The sequence below is a fragment of the Tauraco erythrolophus genome, chromosome 1, assembly GCF_009769465.1.
Source record: "Tauraco erythrolophus isolate bTauEry1 chromosome 1, bTauEry1.pri, whole genome shotgun sequence".
Classification (NCBI taxonomy): Eukaryota; Metazoa; Chordata; class Aves; order Musophagiformes; family Musophagidae; genus Tauraco; species Tauraco erythrolophus.
The window spans coordinates 108,164,083-108,191,825 of record NC_141465.1 but is presented as its reverse complement, the minus strand read 5'-3'; the positions used below and the strand labels follow the sequence as shown (position 1 = coordinate 108,191,825).

The window sequence follows — 27,743 nt, the reverse complement described above, 5'->3', positions numbered from 1 at the left end:
GGGACCGCCCGGATATCACTCCACGACGCCTACGGAAATGCGGAAGTCCCAGTACCAGGGTCCTACCTTCACCGCGGAACAGCCAAAGCCTCTGCCTCATTAGAAATCCTCACCACCGTTCTCCACTGCACCTCGCCCACCCCTCATCCTCTCCCCTCCCCGCTTCAGTCAGGCGCGGAGACAGAACGCCCCCGTTCCCTCCCCCGTAGCGGTCAGCGGGCCATGTTTACTTTTCCTTTCCACTCAGGCGCGCCGGCGGCAGCTTAGGAAACGGACAGGGCAGCGAAGGCCCCCTCGGGCGCCGGTTGACGTGTCGGTGGGGAGCGGCGGCGGCGGCGCTCGGCAGCATCATGTGAGTGAGCGGCGCCGCGCTCCGCTGCTCCCGTTCCTTCCTCCCTCTCTTCCTTCCTCCCTAGCCCTAACCTGGTGCTTTCTGCTCCTTCCTTCCCAGGTCGAAGGTCACCTTTAAAGTGACGCTCACGTCGGACCCGCGGCTGCCCTACAAAGTGTGAGTGGGGTGGCGGGCCGGGGCCGGGCGGGTGTTGTGGTGTCGCTGCGTGACGCGAGGAGGCCGTGAAAACTGGCGGCAGCGCAGACGTAGAGTCATAGAATGGTTTGGGTTGGAAGGGACCTCAAAGATCGTCTGGTTCCAACCCCCCTGCCATGGGCAGGGACACCCTCCAGTACACCAGGTTGCCTAAAGCCTCATCCAACCTGGCCTTGAATGCCTACAGGGACGGGGCATCCACAGCTTCTCTGGGCAACCTGTTCCAGTGCCTCACTGCTCGCGGAATGAATTTGGGGGTGGTGAGGCGCATACATGCTGCTGAGCCGTGAGGCTTTTAATGGTCATCCTGACAGGGCTTTCGCATGAGTGGAAAAGGTGTTTTTCTCCCTCTGTATGAAGCAAAAGGCGGTTTTCTGCTGTTAACTCATGTGTCAGGGCTTTTCTGTTTTGTTTTATTGCCATGTGTATCTTTGATTGCTTTTTAGGCTTTGATCTGGACCTTTAATAGTACATGCACATCTTTCGTGAGCATTTTACTGTTGGTAAAAGTGAAAGTTTCATCTGTAGTTTAATAACAAATAGAGTTGAATTTCAGTTTGTTTTAGCAGTCACGTATTTACTCGCATTGTAATTTCAGGTTAAGCGTACCTGAAAGTACACCTTTCACAGCTGTCTTGAAGTTTGCTGCAGAAGAAGTAAGTAGAAAGTGATGATGTTGGTTTTTAAGTTGAACTTTATTGAAGGCAAAAGCTTTTTAGTTGTAAAATACAATGGTTAATTCGGCACAAAGAATGCTCTTGTTAGACACGTGTGGGCACAAGGTTTAATGGTGTCAGTGGGGGCCTGCCAAAACTTAGCAATTCTTGCACAATTTACACATCAACAGCAGGTATTGACATGCTTCCTATTCTTCTTTGCAATTAAATTCAACCATTCTATAGCAATAATGCAAAAGTTTATGGCAGTGAACATAATTAAAAGATACAGCTATTGAATGTTTAGTATTTTAAATTGCTTCTGTAGAATATCCAGAAAATTCGTTAGAATTATTTAAGAAGTTCTTAAACTCTTCTCACATTCAGTTCCAGTAATGTCTGACTTTGGAAGATGTATAATTTTTGATTGTAGAAGGTATTGAGATTAGGCATATGGGCTAGGTTAAAAAAACAGACTGAAGTGAATAAGACTTGGATAATGCGTTCTTTGGTTTCTTAGTGTTTGATCGTTCACGTGGAACCCAAAACCAGTAGGTGCCTATATAATGTATTTGAAGGGATGCATCCGGTTTGTTTCAGATTAAGCGTACAGAGATTAAGAGATGTCCATCTGGGTGTAAACAGTAAAATAAAGTGCTCAAAACCATGGTGGCTTTTTTCATCTAGTTAGCAAACAGTCTGTTCTTGCAATTCCCTTTCTGTCTGTTTAGGAAAAACTTGGAAAAGTTTGGGTTACTGAAAATTTCATTTGTTTAAGCATTGGAATTGTAATTAAAAAAATAGTTAGGAAGGATAATGGACTATGTGTCTTTACTCTCCTTATGTTGTTAGTGTTATACCACTATGCAACAGAAGTTCTAAGTGGAGACACAGCTTGTGGGGAAAGGTTGTGGGTTGTTTGTTTGCTGTAACTTCACTTGAACAGAACAATATAAAGAATAATAAATGCTGTTAAAGATAATTTCTGATAGAATTGCTGTTTTTTTTTCCTGTGTTTTTTCCCCCAATTACTGTAATCTGAACTAATGCAGCTGTGCCTAGACAATCCATCCATAGGGACCTAGACTGAAAAGTCTAGTAGACTAGTATGAGAGACCAGGAAAGATTGGAGTGGAGCTGAGTAGTTGGAGACACCAGGAGTGAGGGGCCATTTCTGGTGGGAGGGTTGCTGTTAAACCTGTTAACTTTACATACTTGTGGAACCACAATGTTAGTTGGTGACACGGTCCTCTGTAACATGGGTTTAGAGAAGAATTAATTACTTAAATATTCACATTTAGCAAACCATTCTTTTAGCTGATGTGAGTATTTTGAGCATCCATGGGAGTTCTGCTGTCTGACCTCAGACCACTCTGATCAGCACAGTTTTATACAGTAATTGTAGATGTGTTTCAAAGACTCTATATGATATGTATACATTACCTGTTATGAGATGACGTAGTATTTTTTACATTCTTACTGTTAAATATGTAGCTTCTGTTTTATCAACTTCATTATTCAAATCTTACTCTTGAAGACGAGTTGTTACTTTCCTCATGGCTTTTCTGCCATGACACTGGTATCTAACTTATCTTTTGCAGAAATTACTGTTTTCATGTCACCCTGCAAGATGAGGAGGTGACATGATTTACTTGCTATGGATAAAAAGTTAAGAAAGAAAGAGTTTTTTTAAAAAAATCTGCTAATTTTATGTGTCTGGAGGCAAAAAGAGGCAGTTTTTCAGTATATTAAAAATTAGGTACTGTATTCAAGCATGGCTTCTGTGAGCTTTAGCTGTTGCTGTTAATGCACAGAGTTTCTGCAAATCAGACCTTGAAGTCTTAAGTTAAGCAATCAGAAAATGAGGAAAGCACAACTAGTGAATGCTATTGAAAGGCATGGCTGAAGTGACTTGTTGAGCAGATGGGAGAGCTCTGCAGTTCTTCCAGGGAAGCTCTCAGAGTTAGCATTCGTAGTTATCTGCCCTTTTTCTTGTGCAATGTAGAGAGGAGGATGAAGTGCTTTGACAGGAGCTTTCACTAATACTTGCTAATTGCAGAGACACCAGTCTTTTACTTTGTGGGCTGTTCGTTGTGCTAAGTAAAGGAAGTCCAAGGAGCAACCTTTGGTCCTCAGACCATCCATGTAGTACTGATTGACTTGTACCCACACTACCCTTTCTATCCTGAGTCGTCCAACCACATTAGATAGTGCAGGACTTTTCTCTGGCCCTGCCTGGCACCCTCTGGTCCTGAGAAATAATTACTTTTGGCTTCCCCATCTCAGTTCGGATCTTCTGAAATAGTTTGAAGCCTGAATGCAATGCAGCCTCACCTGAGTAGGGCTTTTTGTGTTGTAGAACAGTGTATGATGCGCACCGAAGTGGGGTAGCGTAGGGACACACGGTGGTAGTGGCTGAGGGTACAAAGCCTGCTTAGGCTCGTGTCAGAAACCTGAGGAGGGAGCCAGATTTGGTGCAGTGCTGTTAGTGCTTCCTTTTGTAAGCAAATCCTGGAGTCAACTCAACTCTTAGAGCAGTGCGGTTGGAGAGCTCCCAATAGAGCCAGAGAGAAAGCTAGGAAGCTGGTCAAAATTAGTCAAGATTAGCTCGAGCTAATTCTTGTTTAAATCCTGTTAAACATAACAGGTATGCTTCTTAGAAATTCATTTCCATACATGTTTTAGGTATTCCTTTGTTTAGTATAAGAACTAATATTTCTTAGCTTTGCACGTGGTTTAACTTACATTTATGCAATGAGTAATAATAATTGGATTTGGTAAGTTTTTTAGTGCTGTACATTTCTCATTCTGTATTGAGGTGTCCAATCAACTGTGACTTTAAACCTTTATTTTGCTGTATCTATAAATATGAGGGGAATCTTTTCTCATAATATTTTTGTTCCTGAACTAGCTAAAATTTCAATTGCTTTGAATAGTCCCCATATATTTTCTGCTTTAACTATGTCTCTTATATTATTTTGTCCTATTGTTATTCCCTTTAGTTCAAAGTTCCTGCAGCAACAAGTGCCATTATAACAAATGGTAAGAAAATAGTTTGTATATATTTTTAAATAGTTTTTGTATTGTAGTTTCAGTGAAGTGGTATTGATAAAAGCGAAAGTGTCTTTTCTTTCACAACCTCTACAGACTGCAAACTGAATTTAATAATATTGCAGCATTATTTAAATTGCTTATGCATGGGATGAAGGTATTAAACCACTAATACTATTAATTTGGTTTTGTCCAAATATACAGCTTGGATTTTCTGTGCTGAAGCTTTCTTGTCAGTTCCTGTGATAAAACTATTTTTGGTTATAGGAAGTAACGGCATGAAGACCTAATGTAATAATTCTGTCTTGTTGGTATATTATATTTTTTGAACTCTAATAATATGTCTGTTTCGTCTTCCTCTCTTTTTTATCGTTTTTTTTTCCCCTCCTAGATGGTATAGGAATAAACCCTGCACAGACAGCAGGTAAGTTATTTATGAAACCTGGTATTAAAAATCTCAGTTATTTTTCTTTTAAACTAATGCATAGCACTCAAGGTTGATTTATATTTTAAGTTTTGATTTCTTAAATGGGAGAAGCATTTCCCCGTAGTTGGAAACTACAGTCGGTGTAGTGTGTAAAAGGTTAAATCCAAAGAACTATTGTTCAGCATTTCTTTATTTAGGACTGTGAAAAAAGGAGGAACTTCTGATCTTCAGAGCTTACTTACTCAGTGTGCAGTTTAAAAGAGCAATACTGTATTACATGTTACTGAAACAACAAGTAATAGCTATATTTTTTTCCCCAGTACACCTAGTTGAGTAGTATTTTCTATTTTAGCAGCACTTCTCATGAGATATGTTTAAAAAATAATACTCAGCTTTACAGCAGGAACTCTAGGTGCTTTGGAAAGCATGTTTTTAAGAAGAGAGGATCTTCTTGCTGATGGCTGCCTTGTTCTCACCAAGGGATTCCGAGTTAGCAATCTCTGATTTCAACTGTGGAGGTTTGCTGTGGGACAAGAGTTTATCTCTATCATAGAAAAGTGTAGAGCTTTTCCCTATCACCTCCTGAAACACATGGAAATGTAATACAGACGTCAAATTGTACTAGTAATGGTCTGTTGACTGGAACCAGGCTTCTGTGGACTTGTTCTTGAAAAACTATACTTTTAAATTAATTTGGAAATTATTACAGTAATCTAATCTCAACCTATTCGAGATGAGTGTTGCCACATCTCTGTTTTTCACATGAAATATCTGCCAGATCTCATTAGTTTGTGCCCTCTGTATGCCAGTTGTTATTGAAGGTAACACACTATTATTTTTTTTTTTTCAGATCTAAAGAGAGAATAAGAAAGCAAGATATTATGAGCATACTTAGCTATGTGAGATAAACAGTATAAAGTAAATCCTTGCAGAGCACATAATAGTATCTGATGGCTTGAAGAGCAGTTGATTGACATTAGTTTAGGGAATTTCTTGGAGCTGTAAAAGGAACCATGTAAGTGTAGTGACCCATTGCATCAACAACATTTGAAAATGAAGATCAAATGAGTGTTTGGCTTTCTGCTCCACTGCAGGTTTCTGTCCTGCCTGGACTTGCCTTAGGACACCTGTATTATTGTTTGACAGGTGTACTGCCCCAGGCAGGCTCCTCAGCTGATGATGTCTTCATCATGATCCCATGACCAAATTAAAAACAGATAATAAAATTCATAATTTAGCTACTAGATCATCACCCACATGTAAAGCCACATTTTCACATGACCACTCAAGAATACTTAGGCAAAACAGGTGAAGTCAGTTACTTAAGTATATTTATGGAGTTTCTCTTCCCTGAAAGTACACTTCCATTTTGTATTATGTCGCTCAAATTAGTTGTAGCTTAATCCTGCAAAGTAAATGTATTTAGGACTACTTGACTCTTGAATGAAAACATCCATATGGTAGTTCATCATGCTTGCAGCTATGCATGTTGAATTCACATCTCCAATTGATGTGCTTTACCTCTCCTAAACTCTTATAAAAGTTGAGGAATTATTCCATAGTAGAAGACAGAATCTCATAATCAAGGATCAGGTAAATCAAAAGCATCTAGGTGCAAAATATTTTCATCACAGTCTTAATCTTATCTGCAAATGTAAGATTAGGCACAGGGGTTGCACACGGATTATTTTTTTTAACATAGAAGGTCCCATTGCCCTGACAGTGCTATGTGATGTTGCCCTAAAACTGAGGAGAGAAAATACAACCCAACCCTCCTCCCCCCCTCCCCCCCAAAAAATCTAACTGAAAAATGACCTACACCAAACCCAAGACCCAGACCAAAATCACTCCTCAGTTTACAAGGAAACATATTTAACTATTACCTTATGTTCAGCCTTATTAACAGATATGTCAGAAATGTGGTAGGGTAAAAGGTACTTTTTTTTTTTCTGTTTTTTTCTTTTTTTTTTTTTTTACATATATTAAAGTTCCTGTAGATTGAACAGTTACTTTAGTCTTCTAAAGCTTCCCAAAATGAGATGATCTAGGAGTAAAATCTTAGTAATCCTTGGAGATTTTAGAGGTTTTTTACTGTTCCACTATTTTTCCACCTTTCTGAATATAAAAGTACTCCTGAAGTTTGACTTTCTCTCATTCTCCCTACATGATTCCATGGAGCAGGGGAAATGAAAGCTGAAAAAGCCAGGCTTAGCACTTAATTCCCATACTGATTTCAATTTTAAATCCTTGGTAGTTCAGGGAATAGTATGCCATGACTTTAATAAAACTGCTGTGATATTAATGACGGAAACAGACTGAGAGGTGGAGGGAACTGCTGTCTGCATGAGATGCAGCCTGTTTTAAAATTTTAGAGTTTTGTGATGACCATTGCAATATAGATACTTTTCATCTAGATTAGTAAACTTAATTCTGTGGTTTGCTGGTGTGACAGATTTGTGTGCAGTCGATTTTGTAGATGTCTTCAGTATGTGGTCTTGGCAGGGTCTAAAACCAGAACTTCTTCTGATAACACATTTTTTTGAACTGATTTTCTAACACTCGTTATGTTGAATAAGTAGAACAGTTTCAATCCTGATCTAAGTGCTGGAAAAGTGAAGATTGAAAAAGGGTAGCTTTGTTCTAATATGCTAATAACTTGAACAACTGTTAAATATCTTAAATCTTCTTTATGAGAGCTCTCTACATCTCTGAAATGGGGTGCTTGGGAGACAAATAAAATTAGTCTGTTTTTACAAGTCAACAAAAAGATGAATAGCAATAGGTAGATATTATTAAAACCTGATATTGTAGAATTACATACAGTTTGTTTTGTGCAGTAGCAGTATGAAGTAAAAAAAAAAAGGGTTCATATAGTAATTAAATAATGCGTTACTTTTAGCAATGTGGTTTCATATTCAAATGTTACATTTAATGGAAGAAAACAGCAACCTGAATGACAATCCTGAATACATACAGAAAATATTCTAGATGTCTAAGTATTAGAATCTTCTGATTTTCATACTGTGTCCTCCTGAAAAGACTACCATGATTAAGACTATATAGAAATAAATATGAATTTCAAGATTTTTATGCTTAAATGTGACTGACTTATGCTTGGGTATGTGAAGAGCTTTCCTAAAAGAAAAGTACACTTGAGGTTCTGAAGTTAGAAGCAGATAAATACTGAACCAAGGAGACAATTAAAAATAAGTATATGCATGAATGACCTCAAGATTAAAAAAAAGTAATTATGTAGAAGTGGAATGGAACTGCATTTCCCGGCTTTGAAATTATTATGGCACATGAGTGAAATCAGGCATTCAAGTATGGAACTGCGAAGTTTGAAAGGCCATAGCTTGCAAGACTTATTAGATAACTTGCGTCTGGTATTTTTATTTAAAAATAAGAGCTCTTTGGAGTAAGAGATATAAGATGGGATTCCACGGAAACATAAAAAAATATATTTCTGGTATGTTAGAGGAATTATTACGAAGACGTTAAACACTGACCTAACATTATTAGTCTTTAAATATGCATGCTTGTTCAGGTAACACTTTATTTGATTGAGTGGTAACACATTCTGTTTTGTTTGTTTGTTTGTTTAGGAAATGTATTTCTAAAGCATGGTTCAGACCTACGGATTATTCCCAGAGATCGAGTTGGGAGTTCTTAACCTCTCCTGAAAGCTTTGGAATAAGTGACATTGCAATGCAACAAAGGTCTATTTTGGAACTCCGAAATACAACCAATGAATTGGCCTTTTCTAAAGCTAGCAAAAATGACTTCCCAGGATTTGACTTTTCTTAAAACATAGATCAGGTTTCATTTCTTTGTTAAAATGTATTAACTCATGCACTGATTCTTCCCTTACTAGTAGAAGAATGGGCTGATTGCATGTTATGTTCCTGAAAGAAAGATGGACTTTTCGATAGGTGTTACTGAGACCACAAGGGTAAACACACAGCCATGATCAATAGATATTTAAAATATTGAATATTGTTAACAGAGCCTACTTTGTGCAAGGGGGAATGGTGTTATGATTTTGCTACAAAGAAATTATTCCTACTGAGTAATACAACGCCTCCCGCCCCTTAATTGTTTTTCTAGACTTATTTCCAAGTTTAGAGTAACAATTTTCACATGGTTCAAGTATTAAGCTCAAATAGAAGGGAAATTTGCAGGGTTTATTACTCAAATAACTGCCAAATGTTCCAAAGTAACTGTCAGATTTAATTGCTGCAAATATTTTAAATGAAGGAGAAAACAGATTTCTATGTGTTAAAACTTCATTTGAAGTACTCTGAAGTTAAATTAAATGCAGTTTCAGAGAATTTGAGACCTAGTGTCCTCACAGGAAGTGCCATCAGCCGAGAAGGATTGCAGCATAATTCAGGAGTGTGTAGGTACTGGTCAAAAATGTCATTCCTTTTTCAGTAGACTAATACTGGTTCTTTCTAACAGTCTTGTTTTGTTACTCTGTGTTACATGAGAAACAGCGTAGAATTCACTGAACTGTTTGTGTTCAGATTACATGCTTCTTGTTTATAAATTGCCGGGGTGAACTATCAGTTTTATATTTTAATTAGAGAAATTACTGCTTTTCTTCAACTGCTAATCTACTTTGCTATTTAATAAATTTGGCAGAATTTTACTTTGTTGGTTTTTTTTCTGTCCCACTGAGTTGAACAGAAAGAACAGTTAGCAATGTAGTGCTTGGTTAAATGAGTATCATCACAAATACAACTGTCCTGTGCAATAGCTGTGCTCTAGAGAGATGTTCAGATAATGTGTCAGATAGTACAGAACTACAAAATGTCCTTCTGAGTGAGTGTAGATTGAGTATATAGAAGGAAAACCTCTTCTGAAAGTGATATTTGACTGTAAATGTTTTCCAACTCTAAGATTGTAAAATTCTGGATTTTCCTTTATTTTAATAAACAAGCATATGAAAAAAGTGCAAACTTTGTTCCTCTCTCATTTCCATAGTTAGATTTTGACAAAAATTAAAAACACTGCCCTTTAACCTTCTAATGAACATCTTTGAAATTCATTTCAATTTTCATGCTTCAAGATTCGATTCATTTAATTTCTTTCATTGTTATTATGTAGAACTCTACAAAACAGTGCCCTTAAGGAGCAGAGTACATAGTTTCTATTAATCTGACGCCACAATATAGTCATGATGAGCTAAATTAGTTGCTTGTAATTTTTGTCTGAAAATCTCTTGACTGAATACCTGAAAATCCACCTGATACTGGAATATAACAAACAGGAACCTTTTCTTTTTTTTCCTTCTCTGAAGGTGAAAGATAGTTTCTGAAAGGCTGTCACGGTTAAGTGCATTTTGAAACTAAGATGCTTTGATATTTCTGTAAAGGAGGGCTATGTAAAAATAGTGTTGGATGATGATTAGCATTTCTTACACTGTTACTTAGGTAATAACACAGCATAAAGTACTTGTTTTACATACTGCATTGCAAGTAGTTTATGTAACGTGCAAAGGATCTGTTCATTCAGAGCAATAACTGATCTTTACAGTACTTTCTGTATTCATTACACCTTTGTCTCAATATGGTCTCTAAAATCTGAACCTGACTTTTCCACTTGGTAAAGAGGCTTGACTTCAGCGGTAAAATACACTTACCAGATGCTTCCAAGTTGATTTGAGGTTTAAGTTAATTTTGTTACACCAAAGTCGTGTTTGACATGATTGTGTAGAAAAAAATTTAAGTTTAGAACCAGGCTTCCTAGGGCTTGGGAGTCGTCATAAGATTGTGAGAAGTGCGGGACTCTGAGACTTGTACTGGTTTGTCTAACCATACTTTAAGGCACACTTTGGCAATCAATTCTACCTGGAGTTTGTATTGTCTGGGGCTTTGGTTATAACTTGACTGATATTAGGTGAAATACTTTGTTTGTGATAAACTTTGTCACGCATTTGCTGAAGTCAATTTAAAGGGACTTTTTTTATGTATTTGTATTTCTCGTTTGTGAAAGGATGGTTGGTTTATGTTAAAAAGAGAAATTTTGGCAGAACCATAAATGTGAAAAGTCACACCAAAACTTTTAAAAAGCTGTAATGATTCTTTTGGTTTATACAATATTATAGAAGTCTTAGTTTTATCAAATTATTCTTTGGTAGAATTTGAAGGTATCATGGAAATTTTTCAGGAAGGGAAGCACAAATATCCCAGAAGTACAGAGGAACTGGAAGAGCTCAGAAATGGCCCTGATAATAGCTCTGTCAGTACTATGGCTTTCTTCCTTGTGTTCTCTGGCCACAGAATCCAACTTTTTTCTGTGTATGAAATTAAAAGACCATTTCCTCCTCTTTGGTTGCTACTAAATAATAACTGTAAAAATTGTTCACAGCAGGTCTCAGAAGTTGAGAATTTTTCTTCTTCATGTTTAGGTTGACGGTGAAAACCCAGCTCCCGCTGCTGCTCCAGTGATACAATGCGCAGTTGGAGCGAGAGAAGGAGCTGTGCCAGTGCCACTGCAGAACGTTAGTGGATTCTGAAGGTGCTGGGGGCACAGCAGTCCTTTCTGTGGCAGCATGTGGGTGGTCGTCAAACGGAGCTCTTTAATGCGCAGTGGAAAAAACTAAATCCTGCAGTCATCCTAGTAGCAGTGTGGAGCCTGTGTTCCAGTGATACCGGCAGGAGCCCAAAGCTCCAGCTGAGTAAAATTCAGTCCATGCGCAACGCGTGGTGTTCAGATTTAAATACAGTAATACCCAGCTACACCTCTCGGCAGTGAGTTTCAGCCGCTGTTCCTACTGATGGAAGGTAAATACCGGGGAGTGTTCACAAAGGCTAGCGTGATTTTTTTGAGGCTAATCTCTGCAGGCTGTTTCTGAAGTTAATGGAAGTGAGGTTCCTCCAGAGAAAGATGGAGTAGCTAAATGAATCTTCAGTTCTGAATCGCCCTCTGGAGGAGCTGTTCACTCTTTAGTGATTAGAGAAAAGCCATTGAGGCAATAGCCTGCAGGGGCTAATGTTAGCCTCTGTGAATACCTTCCCCAACAGGCACTTTCCCCTCCTGTCGATACTGTATGTTACAGCATTGCACTGCGTACTTGCTGTTGTTTGATCTTGATGTTTAGCACATGATATAAAGCTCCCGGGGAATTGTTCAAAACCAAAATTACAAGAACTTGTTTGCATGAAAACAAAACTGCTTTTTTATGTGATATAATGAGTTGAATTTTTTTTCTTCTTTTTTTTTTCCTTTTTACGGCAAGTTCAGCAAGCTTGGTGGGAGATGGAGACAGCTGCTTGTTCTTTATGGAAAGGTTTGTCAGGTTAAAATTAGTTCTGTCTACAAACAAAGAAGAAAATGTATGTACTGAACAAGAAGAAAAAAGATTCTACTGCATTTTTTCAGAGTATAGAATTGATCTCCTTTATCTCCCTGAAGAGGTTAAATGTTCCTGGAAAGCAGATTTTAAAGGGGTTGGAATGCTTGCAAATAGCCACTAATAGACCAGTTGCAGGTGTTGTGTATAAGAATTATACCAACCTTAGAGGCTTTCAATCATTTTAATGGAGAAAATTGCTATTTGATTCTGAACAATAGATCAAGATGGTCCTATAATCAAGTTCTATTTGTAGACCTTGAAAGTAATATTTGTGTGGTGGGAGTGGGAAGATCACTATCCACAAATTTGTTGCCATCTCATGATGGTGGACGAGAAGCTCAATATTGGTGGACGAGAAGCTCAATATGAGCCGGCAATGTGCTCTTGCGGCCCAGAAGGCCAACCGCATCCTGGGCTGCATCAAGAGGAGCGTGGCCAGCAGGTCGAGGGAGGTGATTCTCCCCCTCTACTCTGCCCTCGTGAGACCTCACTTGGAGTACTGCGTCCAGTTCTGGAGTCCCCAACATAAGAAGGACATGGACCAGTTGGAGAGGGTCCAGAGGAGGGCCACGAAGATGATCAGAGGGCTGGAGCACCTTTCCTATGAGGACAGGCTGAAAGAGTTGGGGCTGTTCAGCCTGGAGAAGAGGAGGCTCTGGGGTGACCTTATAGCGGTCTTAGAATCATAGAATCATAGAATGGTTAGGGCTGGAAGGGACCTTCAAAGGTCATCTAGTCCAACCCCCCTGCAAGGAACAGGGATATCTCCAACTAGATCAGGTTGCTCAGGGCCTTGTCCAACCTGGCCTTGAACGTCTCCAGGGATGGAGCATCCACCACCTCTCTGGGCAACCTGTTCCAGTGTTCTACCACTCTCATGGTAAAAAAATTTTTTCCTAATATCCAACCTGAACCTACCTCCCTCTATTTTAAAACCATTAGCCCTTGTCCTATCATAACTGGCCCTCCTGAACAGCCTCTCCCCATCTTTCCTGTAGGCCCCCTTGAGGTACTGGAAGACCGCTATAAGGTCAGCCCCGGAGCCTCCTCTTCTCCAGGCTGAACAGCCCCAACTCTTTCAGCCTGTCCTCATAGGAAAGGTGCTCCAGCCCTCTTATCATCTTCGTGGCCCTCCTCTGGACCCTCTCCAACTGGTCCATGTCCTTCTTATGTTGGGGACTCCAGAACTGGACGCAGTACTCCAAGTGAGGTCTCACGAGGGCAGAGTAGAGGGGGAGAATCACCTCCCTCGACCTGCTGGCCACGCTCCTCTTGATGCAGCCCAGGACGCGGTTGGCCTTCTGGGCCGCAAGAGCACATTGCCGGCTCATATTGAGCTTCTCGTCCACCAGTACTCCCAAGTCCTTCTCCTCAGGGCTGCTGTCGATCCATTCACCACCCAGTCTGTATTTATGCCTGGGATTGCCACGACCCAGATGTAGGACCTTGCATTTGGCCTGGTTAAACTTCATGAGGTTGGTACGGGCCCACCTCTCCAGCCTGTCGAGGTCCCTCTGGATGGCATCCCTCCCTTCCAGCGTGTCGACGGCACCACACAGCTTGGTGTCATCGGCGAACTTGCTGAGGGTGCACTCCATGCCACTGTCCACGTCACCGACAAAGATGTTGAAGAGGGCCGGGCCCAACACGGACCCCTGAGGGACGCCACTCGTGACCGGTCTCCACTTGGACATTGAGCCGTTGACCACTACTCTCTGAGTGTGGCCATTGAGCCAATTCCTTATCCACCGAGTGGTCCATCCATCAAACCCATGACTCTCTAGTTTAGAGAGAAGAATGTCGTGCGGGACAGTGTCAAAAGCTTTGCACAAGTCCAAGTAGATGACATCCGTTGGTCGACCCTTGTCCACCGATGTTGTCACCCCATCGTAAAAGGCCACCAAGTTGGTCAGGCACGATCTGCCTTTGGTGAAGCCATGTTGGCTGTCACCCACCACCTCCTTGCTCTCCATGTGCCTTAGCATGGTTCCCAGGAGAATCTGCTCCATGACCTTGCCAGGCACAGAGGTGAGGCTGACCGGTCTGTAGTTGCCCGGGTCCTCCTTGTTCCCCTTTTTAAAAATGGGGGTTATGTTCCCTCTCTTCCAGTCATCGGGGACCTGTACCCGTCTTCCAGTACCTCAAGGGGGCCTACAGGAAAGATGGGGAGAGGCTGTTCAGGATGGCCAGTTATGATAGGACAAGGGGTAATGGTTTTAAAATAGAGGGAGGTAGGTTCAGGTTGGATATTAGGAAAAAATTTTTTGCTATGAGAGTGGTAGAACACTGGAACAGGTTGCCCAGAGAGGTGGTGGATGCTCCATCCCTGGAGACGTTCAAGGCCAGGTTGGACAAGGCCCTGAGCAACCTGATCTAGTAGGAGATATCCCTGTTCCTTGCAGGGGGGTTGGACTAGATGACCTTTGAAGGTCCCTTCCAGCCCTAACCATTCTATGATTCTATGATTCTATGAAATTTTGGTTGGTTTTTTTTTTAATAAAAAAGTGGGGGATATGCTTTGTCTTACCTATTGTGGTGCACAGTCATTTTGCAATTCCAGGCTCACACTGTACATCTTCTGAAAAGCCACGAGATTTTAGTAGATGTGGGCTATTCTGTTTGCCATCACAAACATCTCAGAAATTCAACTAGCTGTAGGCTGTTTGTAAGACAGTAAACTGGATGGAAATATATATCAGAAGCATATCATCCACATCTAGTGAATGTTCTCGCTATGGATGATCAAAAATATCTTGGTATTAATACTGACTAATGCTCCTAATGCTTCGTAAGCATCAGGCATTACTTGGAACTGCTTTTCATGTCTGTCTTTTCTGAAGTACTTCAGATTGCATGCTAGCTTTGCCAAAGCACTGTTAGTTTTTACTATGGGCCCGACTTACTGCTATGACTTTCGTAGAGTGTAGAAATAGACATGGTGCTTCTGCACAAAGCTGGGTTTATGCAGACCTTAAATATACATGCATGTGTAAGTAACTGACCTGTGCAGCCCTCTGACTCCTTCCCTGAGGAAGCAGGACTTTGATACCTTTATTAGTTGACCACGGTAAGTGAGCTGCCGTGGAGTATGGAGTGGTAAGTTGTGGCTGATGAATGCCAGTAATAATGGCAACCTCCTTTAAATATGGGGAAACCACAAAACTAGGAGAAGAATAATAATTCCATACATATATGGAGTCTTTGTGATTCTCTCTGGGCAACAAAGTTGTCCTGGCTTTTGTTCAAGGCAGAGTTAAGGTCAGGTCTGATCTTAGGGTCCTGTCATGCGTCTCACTCTTATACAAGTTATTTTGGAGATGCTGTTTGTATGGAGGGACTTCTCACTCAAGTAAAAGTGGTATGATCAGACTCAGGTTATTTACAGGTGAAATAGCTATTAAAATTACCTGCTGGTTTCAGCTGTTGTATCAGTTCTTCATGAGTGCTGCTTTGAAAGCTTTAGGTTTGTGTCCTGGGTATTTTTTTTTATGTATATGACTTGAGGTCTAATTACAGAAGTCAAGAAAGGAGCAAATCTTAGTTCTTTTGAACTCAAATTAATTGCATACAGAGTTGTTCATAGTTTTCCCCAATAATTTGCCTGTTTGTCTGCAAGAGAAACCTTTGCAGTACGGTAAATGGAAGTGCACTACCTATTTCCTGCTCACTTAACAAAACAAAATCAAAGGTGTAAGTCATCAAGTGATTGTCATATCTTCTGATAATGTAAACTTGATTTCATGTCCTGGTCATTTCAAAATATCATTGACTATTAGCCAATTATTACAAGACAGTTTTGCATATGGAACCAGATTCATACCTTAAATTTTACTTGAGTTTTTTTGCTAAACCTGTGAATTCGTTATGAAAGTTGTTTGTTTTTTTTTTTTTTTCTGTGCTGTCTTTATGGCTTCTTGCATGATAAGGAGGGAATGCAGAACAATGTCTGAGTTGACAACTCAGTGCCTCAAACCAGACAGAGGGGAATTCTAGACCTCATTCTGGGAATGGTGTCTGTGTTGTACATCCAACCACCAGTAGTTAAAACAAGGAAGAGATCATGAGTAGAGGGAGAAGAACATTGGCTTTCTATGGCAAAGCCAGGGAGAGTACTCCAAATACTGATACATATCTGTGTGTCCTCGTTTTCTCACTGATGGTACACACCTGTCTTTACATTGCCTATGTATGTGTGTAGCCTACTGTTTTCAACATTCTCCTGAGCAATGAGAGAGATTGAATCTTCAGGTTGATTTTCAGGATAAGGAGAAAATTGGATCTTCATCTTAATACTGTAGGTGAGCCCAGGCAGACAAACTCCTAAGAGGTAGAGGGAATGCCCTGACTCCAAACTGGCAGCATCAGGATGAGATTTTTGTGGTTAGAAGTTTTGGAGGGCTTACAGTACAAAAGAACAGGCAAAGTGGAGCAAGTCTGGTAGAGGACTACCAGGATAGTTAGGGAACTGAAGCACATAATGGAGGAGGAGTGACTCATGGAGCCAGCTTTATTCAACATGAAGCAGGGAAAGGTGAGGGGAAATCTTTCAAACACCTAAGGGACAGTCGTATAGAAGATGAAGACAAAATTGAGTTAGAGGTGGACAGTGAAAGCAGTGGACATAGATTGCAGTATGAAAATTTCTGATTATTTGTAAGGAAAGAAGTATTCTGTAGAGTGTTTGGACACTGGAACTGATTGCTAAGAGAGGCTATGGAATCTCCATCTTCGGTGATACTGAAAAGACGATTGGACAAGGCCCTGATGTAACTGAGGCTGACTCACGTCTGAGCGGGGCTTGAACCAGTTAAACCCCAGAGGTCCTTTCCAACCTAAGCTAGTACCTGGCCATTTCTTTCTTTAATCTCTCTCTCCCAACTTGTTCTTGATAGCGAAGGATCTACATCTTGCTTTACCTTAGGTATAGTGGAGATGTGTCAGAGCCACAGTTCTTCCTACTTGACCACTTTTTGCTTTCCACACATTTGTAGTTTCTCAGAATACCTACGAAGGATTTTACAGTCTTTGACCTCTTGTTGGAGTGGCAGTAAAAGTTTGATCAGAGGGAACTGTCCAAATCCTCTATTGTTGTGTAGAAACTGTGGTGCTGTGACAGTTGCACAAGAAGTTTGGAGTCTGATAGATGAAATATAAATGCATGTGTATTCATTATGATGTTAATATCAGCCATTTAATAAATTAAATTTTTTATGTTTAAATTGAAAAAAAAAAGACAATGTTGGATGTAACTCATCAGCTAATGTTTATTGCAGTAGCTTTCTAAACCACATTATCCTCATGTGGGTGGGGGAGGGAAAGTAAATAGCATTACTGTAATAAAATGCTGTCAGAGGATCCATGTTGCTTGAAAAATTAACATCTTTCAATTCATTTTTACATTGACATTTCCAGTTAGCAGTAGTGATTTGGCAGTAGAGACCCATTAACTTGTGACAGGGTTCTGTTCTATTGCCGTGGACTCTAGAGTAGGTTACAAATAATACTGGCTCGCAATAACAGCAGCTAGGCTTCTTTACCCCCAGCATGAATAGTGAAAGATCGTACAAGCACTCAATGTCAATAAGCACCACCCATGCAGAGCAGATTATTAGTACATGAACAAGGGCACAGCATGTCTTGCCAACTGTATGGTAGTCAATGTTATCCATTATGGGTGACAATGAAATCAAAATGGTCCAATTATTTATGTCAGATTCATTTTATTCCCACTTCTTGACTAAATACTGCTCCCAATTAATATGTCTGTAGCACAAAGTGAGAGTGGCCAGAGTGAGCTCAAGTACTGATTATTCTTATTTCATGGCTCTGTTTTGGACATCTCCAACTCTCTCCAAGATAAACCTGTTTCAGAGAGGGATTGCAGGACAGTCAGTGCCCTGTGGCCTCAGGTCCAGGAATCTGTTGTTTAAAATCTGATCTGAATAAAAATTTCATTCTTATTCGTAATCTTGTGGCTGTAGAAATTTAAGATGGAGATCTTCCATTGATTTTTGACCTTTAGGGTCAGGGATTGCTAAATGTTTTTGCACCGTGCCTAAACATCTGCAAAGGACAGAGGAAAGCAATTTTAACCATGTGCTTTTGTAAATTAGCCTGTGTCTTTTAAATTTCTTCCATCCTACTAAAATGCCAGAGGAACTTATTTAGAGTGCCAGAAAAAATTGCAGCCACAGAAGTTTATGGGGGATTTAGGAAAAAAAATCTCTAGAGGATCTTAAAAATGAGACCACTTGAGTGTTTCAGGGACTGATGAGACTTGATATCTCATTTCTTTGTTGCAGTTCTCTCCAAATTTTCATTGGTGACTGCTACCCTGTCGTAATTCCATTGCCCTGATTCTAAACTCTTCCAAATATGAACTGAAGAGGCAATTGGCCTCCAGGCATCTCTAAAAAAACCCACTCTTTACCTATTTCAGTTCTGACTGTTCAGTACAGTCATCTGTCTCATATCAGTGATGCTTCCATAGGAGAGAACAGGTCTTTTGTCATCAAGCTAGAGTAGACTATCCTATCTTTAAATTATTAAAGTAATGCAGTTTACACTGAAAAGGCCTCACAGCTAAGGAAACAGCAAATGCATTTTATGGTTGGACTCGATAAAGGTCTTTTCCAACTGAAATGATTCTATGATTCTGTTCTATAATTCTACATAAAATGTTTTGGGCTCTACTCTAAAAATAGTTCAGAGTTATTTTTAGCTCTGTGAAAGAAAATGAGAAGAAAACCTGCAACTTCACCTCTTTATGCTGAAAGTGGTAGCTATCAAAGTAAAGCATGCATTCATTTTTTTGTATTATGCCTTAAATGTAAATTTTATTTTCAGTTTGAACAGTGAGATCACTTGTAAAACAAAGCTTTATCAAATTGCTGCTGTGATGTGCTTGCATTGCTTGATGGACTCAAATTAGAATGACAAGGAAAGGCTGTAACAGCTTCCACTGTTCATCACAAAATCAAGATGCTTGTAAAGACATTTTAACTCGGGGTTTATCTAGTTAGTGGAAATTGTTTTATTGAAACTCTTGACAGATTTTTTCTGAAAATTTAACATTTGATGATGCTAAATGCAAAACAAATTCCTGATTATTAGTGCTCAAATATTATTTTTAGTAATGCTTCCCTGAGATGAGCAAGGTATATCACTGCATGCTAAATCTTCTGCATGGTACTGCAATTCATGTTCCAGTGTAAAAGCTAAATGAAGGCAAAAAATTACTCCCATTATCAAATGATGGTGGATTGAAACATCAATTTTGTCCAAAAAAAGAAAGACCAACAACTGTAAGTGACAAGTCACTACAATATCAACAATACGTATGATCATCTACCTAAGTTCATGTGAGCTTTTTTTGTTAAAAAATGAAATATTTTTATAAGCTGGATAGGGAAGATCTGCAACTGAAATGTGCTGACTCTGCTTCATTTTGGTTGCCAAAACCAGTGTTAGTGTCATTCTATTTGATTTAATGCAGAAGACCGTAAGTACAAAGAGTTGTAACTTTTTTAATACAATAATTCTTCAACTATTTTTATTGTCAACAGGCTTGCATGAATTACATGCAATCAACATATGTGGAATTTCCAAAGGGATCTACAACTGTTCTGGAAAACTGGTAGGGGTCTAAAATTGTAAAACACTGAATACAATTTACCTAATTTAACTATTGGTCCTGCAATAGTTAAAAAATAAGACAAAAATAAGTCTTAACTGTACTAGAAAGTGTTTCTGCAAACAGGTTCTTCTTCTAAAGTACTGGTAAAAAAGACACTGCAGTCTCTGGAGGCTTTCTAGTCCAGTGTTTTACTACACTTGTTTTTAGAAAGTTTTTCTCAAACTCTATTTTAATTTGTGAAAATTAAGCCTGCTGCTTCTTCCTCTTTTTTCGGTGTATATTTAGAACAACCGATGGGACCAATGCCTGTCCACAGATGCCTGTTTCCACATACTATAGGAGAAGCCTAGTCAATAAATTTAGGTTAAGTGGACCACTAGCACAGGTAAGATGGATTCCAGTCAGAGAGGCTTTTACAGAAAACAAACATCCCTTTAATGCATCTGATGAACAGCGCAGATGTGGGAGATGATGTGTCCTGTGCTCTGCAGGTCGTCGGTTTTATTAGCTTCCAAGCTGCCCACAGTATTACTGGTCATAAACTTAGGCAGCTTAAAAAGCTGTTTGAAACTAAGCTGAAAAAAACCCTGTAGATTCTACTTTAATTAAATTCCTGTCAGAGGTATTCAGGCAATAAATTAATTTGCAATCTCATAAATAGCTCTGTCAATTCAATTAATTTTTTGCATCATGCATTTAAAGATGTTAATCTTTCTTTGCTTAGGTGCTTTTTTCACTTTAGTTAATGCTGCTATTTTCACGTCATTCTTTTTTTTTTTCCTCCAGAATTCTCTTCCTATCTATCTTTTTATAATTTCCTTCTTCCTTTGTTTTAATCCAATTCAGATTGTCTATCATTAACTCGAACCTTTTTCCATCCCAGCTCTTTGAATTTCATTTTTCCTTTCATTTTTTTCCTGAGACCTTTTCACAGTCATCATTCCTGTCACTTAATGTAGACAATTTAAATGGTCTGTGTTGCTGGCTTGTTCTGAATCGCTGAACGACTCTCCTGCCTGTTTTGCTTTCTTAATCCCCAGTCTAGCTGATGCTTTGACTGTATTTTTTTTCTCTTCCCGGCGCCAGGGCTAATTTGGTATGTGAGGTGCTGCAATGTTAATGCATGTAGCTGGAAAAGTCTCCTCTACATCAAATACAGGTTCACAAAAAAAAAAAAAAAAAAAAATCTGATATGCAGAACAGGGGCTGCAGCATTCTGGAAACATACCAGTCTGGACAACTCAATCATGAAATTAGCTTTGTCCGTTTTCTTTAATGCTTGCTGCTTTTTCATATTCTCCACAATGCTTCAGTACAATTAAGTTTGTGTTACTCAAGATTCAGAACAGAAAGGCAGTTGTGAGGTTGGAAAGTAGTTTGAGGTGGAAGAGCTTCCACTTGTGCATCTGGCAAACAGCTTAACCCAAAGTGAGCTTTCCATCCCATTACAGAATGGTTTACTGCTTCCTTTCTTGAGAATGCTGTTGTTTCATGTCATTGACTATCCACTGCTCATCTTACACCAAAGTTTTGGTAAATGTGTATTCTTCTAAACACTGAAGTTTTTTTCACATCTGTAATGATGTGTACTTTATTTTTTTGAAAAATAGGTATATATTCAGCTACAGCTGTTTACTGCTTAGAAAAGTCCAAGGACAGATTCTTTTGTTGAGTCAGGTAAGCTTTGGATCAGGCGTTTATATGATATAGACCAAAAGTGCTGCAGATAGTTGAGAGGGAGACAGAGGAATAGTAGTCTCTTTTGACCAGAGCACTAACACTTAGGTGATTGAAGAATTCTCTCTAATTCTTGAATCTGCTTCTTTTTTTTTTTTTTTTTGAACTGGCAAGCTAAAGCTACTCTGAGTGACTTTAAGCAAGCCGTAAACTGCTTTTGTACCTTATTTTTCCTCTGTATTTTTCTTTTGGTTCCTTGTTTTTAACTTTTTTGGTCTGCTTATCTTCTTTTTTTTTTTTTTTTTTTTTTTCCTGGAATAGTTTGTACTTTAATCCTATTATCCTACAAATCTACCATAGACAGTTATTTCCTTGCTAACTACAGCAGCTGATAATCGGTATGGCCAGTCTCATGCAGAGTGATGAAAACACAATAAATGGAGCATGAGAAAATGTTTCAGGCATTTTAAAATAAGCCTAACTGCAGTAAGAGACTATAAAAATTTTGTTAGTTGGAGAATTAGTTCAGATAAAAAATAGTCTTTACTCAGTTAAGTAACATAGGATTCTTTGTTTATGGAGACCATGAAAAAAGCTCTTCTTAAGTCCTGAGGTGCTTCTCTTGGGAGATGCACAGAAGTGCCCTCTTCCACAGATGGAGAGAGACTCACATGAATGTTTTTGAATGGGGTATAGGCTGGGTAAAATGAGCTCATGTAGGAAAAAGAAGGAGGTGAAAATACAAGAAGTCTCATCTTCCAGGTGTCTGCGTGTCTTGAAATAGGATACTGGTATTTCTGAATATGTGTGGATGAAACTCCTGACATTGTTGCTTCTCTGCCCCTACTCCTGTACATACTGCCTGCCTTCCTGCTAATTAAGATCTCCATCTACTAGTTGCTGAGTAAAGTTCCACTGATCTTGAATAAGAGGAGCAGATTTTAGTAGACTGGCACCATCCCACCTCAAATACAGTGAAAATCTGCCTTCCTTTCAAAACTGCAGAAGCTAATAGAGGGTTTGTATTGTTGGAAGGTACAGCCCATGTATTTCATCCAGTGTACACCTTGCAGGGGTGCACAAATTTCTGGATTCTTACCATGTAGGATCTTGCAGCACGCTCATGTTATTGTTAAACAAAAAACTTTGCAAAGCTGTGTAGTTCATTGAAGAGCAACATTCCTGTTATTAATGGATTGTGGAAAGCAATCTGTGACTTTAAACTCTTAGCTTTGTGGCTGACTAGCTCAAACTGAGAGTGACTGATTTGTTGCAGGAAACCCCCTAGCAAATAAACTGCCTGCCACTAAGAAACCCTAACTTAACATTTTGATCCAGCTTAGAGGAAAGTGAATTAATACACAAGTCTTCTCCTCAGTTATGGTTGCTTTCCATCTGCTGCACTTAGAATACCCGCCCTTGTCTCATGCATAAACCAACACGCATAAGGTGGGACAAGAAAAGAGTGGAGGAGACATTAGAGCTGATCCTTTTCCAACCCTATTCCTCTCATCTCTAATATTCCCAATGCAGGTCCCTTCTGCACATCACAGAGGAAGGACTGTAAACTGTAAAACTTCCCCCCAATCCCAAGAAAATATGTGCTTCCCCAGAAAATGAGGTAAATGTGATATATAAGGACTCTCTGACTCCAAAGATGTGACAACACTGGAAGATTTCCTTTGTTCTTTCTTGGCATGTTTTCCTTCAAGGACTGAACTGAGCTACAGCCAGACACTAGTTTTAGAAATGAGAGCTCGATTATTTTTTTTAAATGTCTGTTTGCCAGTAGTGGAAGCCCTAGCAACTTGCTATATCAGGAGATGTGACTGTAGAAAGTAGGTAATGCTATCAAGTAGGAGAGCTTGCAATAATGGAAGCACAGATGTAATTTATATACACGTGAGAAACCAAACAGAACAGTATATGTATGAAGCTGATATAAATTGCCTTTCTAGTGCAATATGTACATTAATCAACAAGACTACAGTAATATTCAGTTTCTAATTCCTCAGTGAGCACTTCCTGTTGGCTCATACATATTTAAGGCAAGATTTGGGAGCAGTCTTGGTTTTGATAATTGGTTGTGGTTTTTTTTTTCATCAGAAAAAGCACAAAGGAAAGACCTTTTTCCGAAAATCTCCATGATAGGGGAAGAAAAATAAAGTCACTCCACAGAACAAAATGCTTAAAATGACAAAAACTGGTATGTCTGCACTCATGTGCATGGAAGGTATGACATGTTGTTGTAAGATGGAAAGTAGTTGAGGAAGAACTTGTTTTTATTTGTCTGGAAATAATAGGGTTTATTTATACAGATCTGTGACTCCAGAAGGGAATAAAAGTGCATTCACTACGTTCCAAAGAAAAAACAAGACAGAAGAACTTAATTAATCAAACTTTATTGATTTATTAAGCCTGCTTTCTGAGTACAGTTATTCATGTCGCAGAGGGCAGGTGAGAGTTTAAACGAATGCTCCATGCCGTAGCTTTCTATGAAGGAAAATACCTTAAATGGCTACGAACTCAGTATACCTCTGCTGCTTCATTTGTCTCTTAAAGACATGAATTTTACATTTTGGCACTATGTAAAATAACAGTTCTAAGCAAGACAGACATAGCAAGAATTACAAAATGTGTGTATGTAAGGACTAGGCAAACTTTCTGATACAGTATGTTATTCTTAGTATAGCTGCCTGGGAAATTTGATTTCTATCTAGAAATACAGAATACATTCCTGTTTACATAAATTAATTCCTGAAGTTGTTAAAAGCACAGGGCTCACTACAAACTCTTGCTGGCAGAAGCATTAAACATGGAAAAGAGTTTTCTTAAAACTGTGGACGAAGCTCTCTACCAGCATCCATGGGCAACAGGGTGGCATCATTGTATGACCAAGGCCTGATCTGTATGTCTGCTACGTGGTAGTCCCTGAGATAAGCGATGGCAGACTTCTTTGTTCACGTTTGTTACGTTACATGATGTGTTCATGCAGGCCAAGGGACCTCCCTACTCTCCTGCTCTTCTGAGGAACTGCCCTAAACAGATCAGTCTGTCCCAGATGTATAGTTGAATTCAGATAAAAATAGAGAAAGCAAGGAACAAGCAAGTCCTCTGTTTGAAATGGGACATTATCCAGGATGGCAAAGGTTTAGGATGAGGAACAGGAGTGAGCAATGGGAATTATTCTTCTCTATTGTCAACAGTGTGGGCCTGAATGACTAGTTCAGGTACAAGCATCGCCACTTTAGGGAATGTAAATCCCACTCTTTTTGACTAAATTATATAATTTTTTTTTCCCACTACACCCATTTATTTCAAACAAAAACGTGTTTACAAATTCATCATGCATTCAACAAAGTGTACAGTTAAAAAAATCCAAAACATATTACTTATTTGAATACCTGCATTTGGATGTGAAAGACTGAATTTAAGGGGCTTTTAAGGGGCTAGTAAGTTACCTAGGGCTGATGAAAAGTGTATCCTCAGGACACAATCTGATAAAAAACTGGGACATCAGCACACTAGTTTGGGCATCTGATGCTGGGGCAAGTTTCAGACTCCCGTTTCCTATACAACCATGCACTGTAGAAAAGATGAAATACTACAGAAAAAGACATGAATTTAGCAGTCCATTGCAAAACATCTGGATCGTGGCATGTCATATGAGAAAACAAATGTCATCTAGCATGTATCATCTGACAATCTAGAATTAATACAGGGCACTGCTGAAACCCTACCTGAGAATGCTCGCTACAACTGCAGGTTTTGGCAATTGTAGAAGATGAGTCTTAATGGGAAGAATGTAAAAGCAACTGTTAAAATGACAAGGGAAATGGCAAGCTTGTTTTATGAATGGAAATATTAAAAGCTGGGCTTCTTCATTCTTGCAAAATGAAGACTAAGAATTGATATAATTTCTTTTTATAAATATATGAAAGCAACAAACACTAAGGAAGAAAGAAGCTATTTAAGCTAAAAGTCAGTTTTGGTACAAGAACATGTACAAAGTTGGATGGATAGTTAAATGGATACAAAAAATGTACAAAGTACATGTACAAAGTTAAATGGATACAAAGTTGCCATGAATAACTGTAGCTTAGAATTTAGAAGGCAGCTTCTAATCTTTAGATGAATGAAAAGGTCTGGGACAATCATATGTGACAGAAACCAAAGAAGCTGGAGCTCTTGGATAGATCTACCTAGTCCTTGTACTGGGAGCTTCCCAAGTATGACTGAAAAGCTTTTAAACTCAAAAGGTGAGAATAATATTTATTTTTATAATCTAAAATAGTTCATTTTTAGTTTTGAAATATTGAAAACACAAAGACACTAAGTTAACTAATGAAAAACAAAAAAGGCTTTGTACGTAATTGTCTTGCTTATCTGCAGTATCCTAGTGGGGCAGGTCCTTGTTTCCAGCCTTCTGAGTTGCAGAAATCTCCGCTCCATCTCTCTGGTCTCAGGAAGGCTTCTTCCTCTCTCCTGGGACTGGCCTGGCATCTTCCTATTCCTTGCTGCAGTCTGCCAGCTCTTGCCTTTCCTATCCTGGAGCATCTCCCTCTACTCAAGCAGTAATCTCCTGGGAATGTACAAGCTTCTCCCTCCAGGTTACAGTTTCCCAGTCAGTGCTTAAAGGAACATAATATTCATCTGGAAAGACATAACTGCAATGGATACCATCTACTACACCACTGAAAGAAGTGACAACACAGTACCTCTGTAATTTACAGATAGAGTGAGATCATTTGTGGAGTGGAAAATGAAATAGAACTGTCTGTAAAAACAGAGAAGCAGGCATGCTGATGCTGGAGTTCTCTGCCCACCGCAGTTGGGAATGTGGCAGTAAGAATGCAAGCTGATGTCTTCCTGTGTTTCTGAATAAATGCTTAAAGCAACATAATTGCTGAAGATCCAGAAGCAACCTATTGATATCAGTACTCGGTCCTGCCTGTTGCCTGCAACTTCTGTAACTGTTTGGCTTGTAAATGAAATGCTTTCCTGTAACTGGGAGAGAATGAGCATGTTTCTGTCTGAATTCCCATCCCAATTTAAAGATGACTTTTAGTAATCTGGATCCCTCACCCATGCAGTAAATGAAACAGACGTATGTGAGGGAGATGGTTTCTCTTCCTGCAAAGGCTATCTCGTAACACAAGTGCGAGCAGAAACAGAGGTTGCACAGTCTTACTTCTGGCATTCCCTACTTTGACTTTACTACATCTCAAACATTGTATTTTAACTTAATGCAGATGAAATGTCCTTTTTGTATTCAGGGGAGATGACAGGATACTTCAAGCTTTCAGACAAAAAATATTTTTTGAAAATAAACTCTTCAGGATGAAACCTTAAAATGTTCTTTATGTCCTTAAAGTTTAATAACAGTTTGCTTGAAGCTCAGTTTTTGCCAGTATAGCTTTGTCCGTCCCATGATTCCGTGCAGTATGCTGCAAGTCTCCTGTTGTCCATCATCAAAGAAGGGATTGTCCTGTCCTTGCGACATGCGTGGAAGTGTGCACCTTGCATGTTGAGGACTAGGGAATCTTTGGGGAGCTAATATTTCTGGATTGCTGCATTCAAAGTCCGGTTCCTACTCCATAAACTTCTATGCCTTACTCCCATGAGCAATCCCTTCACAAAATGGAATTTCATTTGTGATTTAGGATTGCGTGCATCACAAAATCTGTCAGGGCCCTGAGGCACTGCCAGCCCTGCCTGTCCCTGCCCAGTCTTCCTGGGGCTCCTTCCACCCTGCCCATGGCCCAGGACTCCATGATGGGACAGAGCGTACTCTCAGCAAGGTTGCAGATACCACCAAACTGGGAGGAGTGGCTGATATGCCAGAGGGTCGTGCTGCCACCCAGAGAGTCCTCGACAGGCTGGAGACATGAGCTGACAGGAACTTCATGAAGTTCTATACTGAGAAGTGCAAAGTTTTTTGGAAAGAAAGACTATGGATAGTCTCACACACACACTGGTATTTTAATCCAGAATACCAGCATACCAGTCCTAAAACAGCTGCTCTACCTACTCTCATACATACCTAGTGTGAGGGCTGTGATTTCTAGAACATAGAGCTGACCTTGCGCAACACTATGTATTTCCTGTCATGACCTAATTGTATGATTAGGGGGAAAATCAATAATAATTCTTGTGTTTGGTTTTGGTGTTCTTCATGTTATGGCCTGGAGCTAGGGAATCATTACCAGTTAGTGCTTGCATAATAGGCACGCATGAGAGAGTAGAGCCTCCCACTTTCTGCACTCTGTTTTGATGCACTGCTTCTAAGATGATGTTTCTTGATCATTGTAGTTAAATATGATTCCTCACACAATTGGGTTTTATATTGCACACAGACTGCTTGGCAATAAACTAGAGAAATAGCATCA

The 27,743-nt window shown here is 39.4% G+C and overlaps 1 protein-coding gene across 1 annotated transcript; it reads left to right on the top strand.

Annotated features, from left to right (window-relative positions):
- The first annotated feature begins 305 nt into the window (after nt 1–305).
- Nucleotides 306–9,332, top strand: UFM1 (ubiquitin fold modifier 1). The gene is made up of 6 exons (XM_086612630.1): nt 306–352; nt 452–508; nt 1,146–1,203; nt 4,206–4,245; nt 4,646–4,678; nt 8,287–9,332. Coding segments are annotated over exons 1-6 (258 nt in total). The 5' UTR covers nt 306–350; the 3' UTR covers nt 8,355–9,332.
- The last annotated feature ends 18,411 nt before the right edge of the window (nt 9,333–27,743 follow it).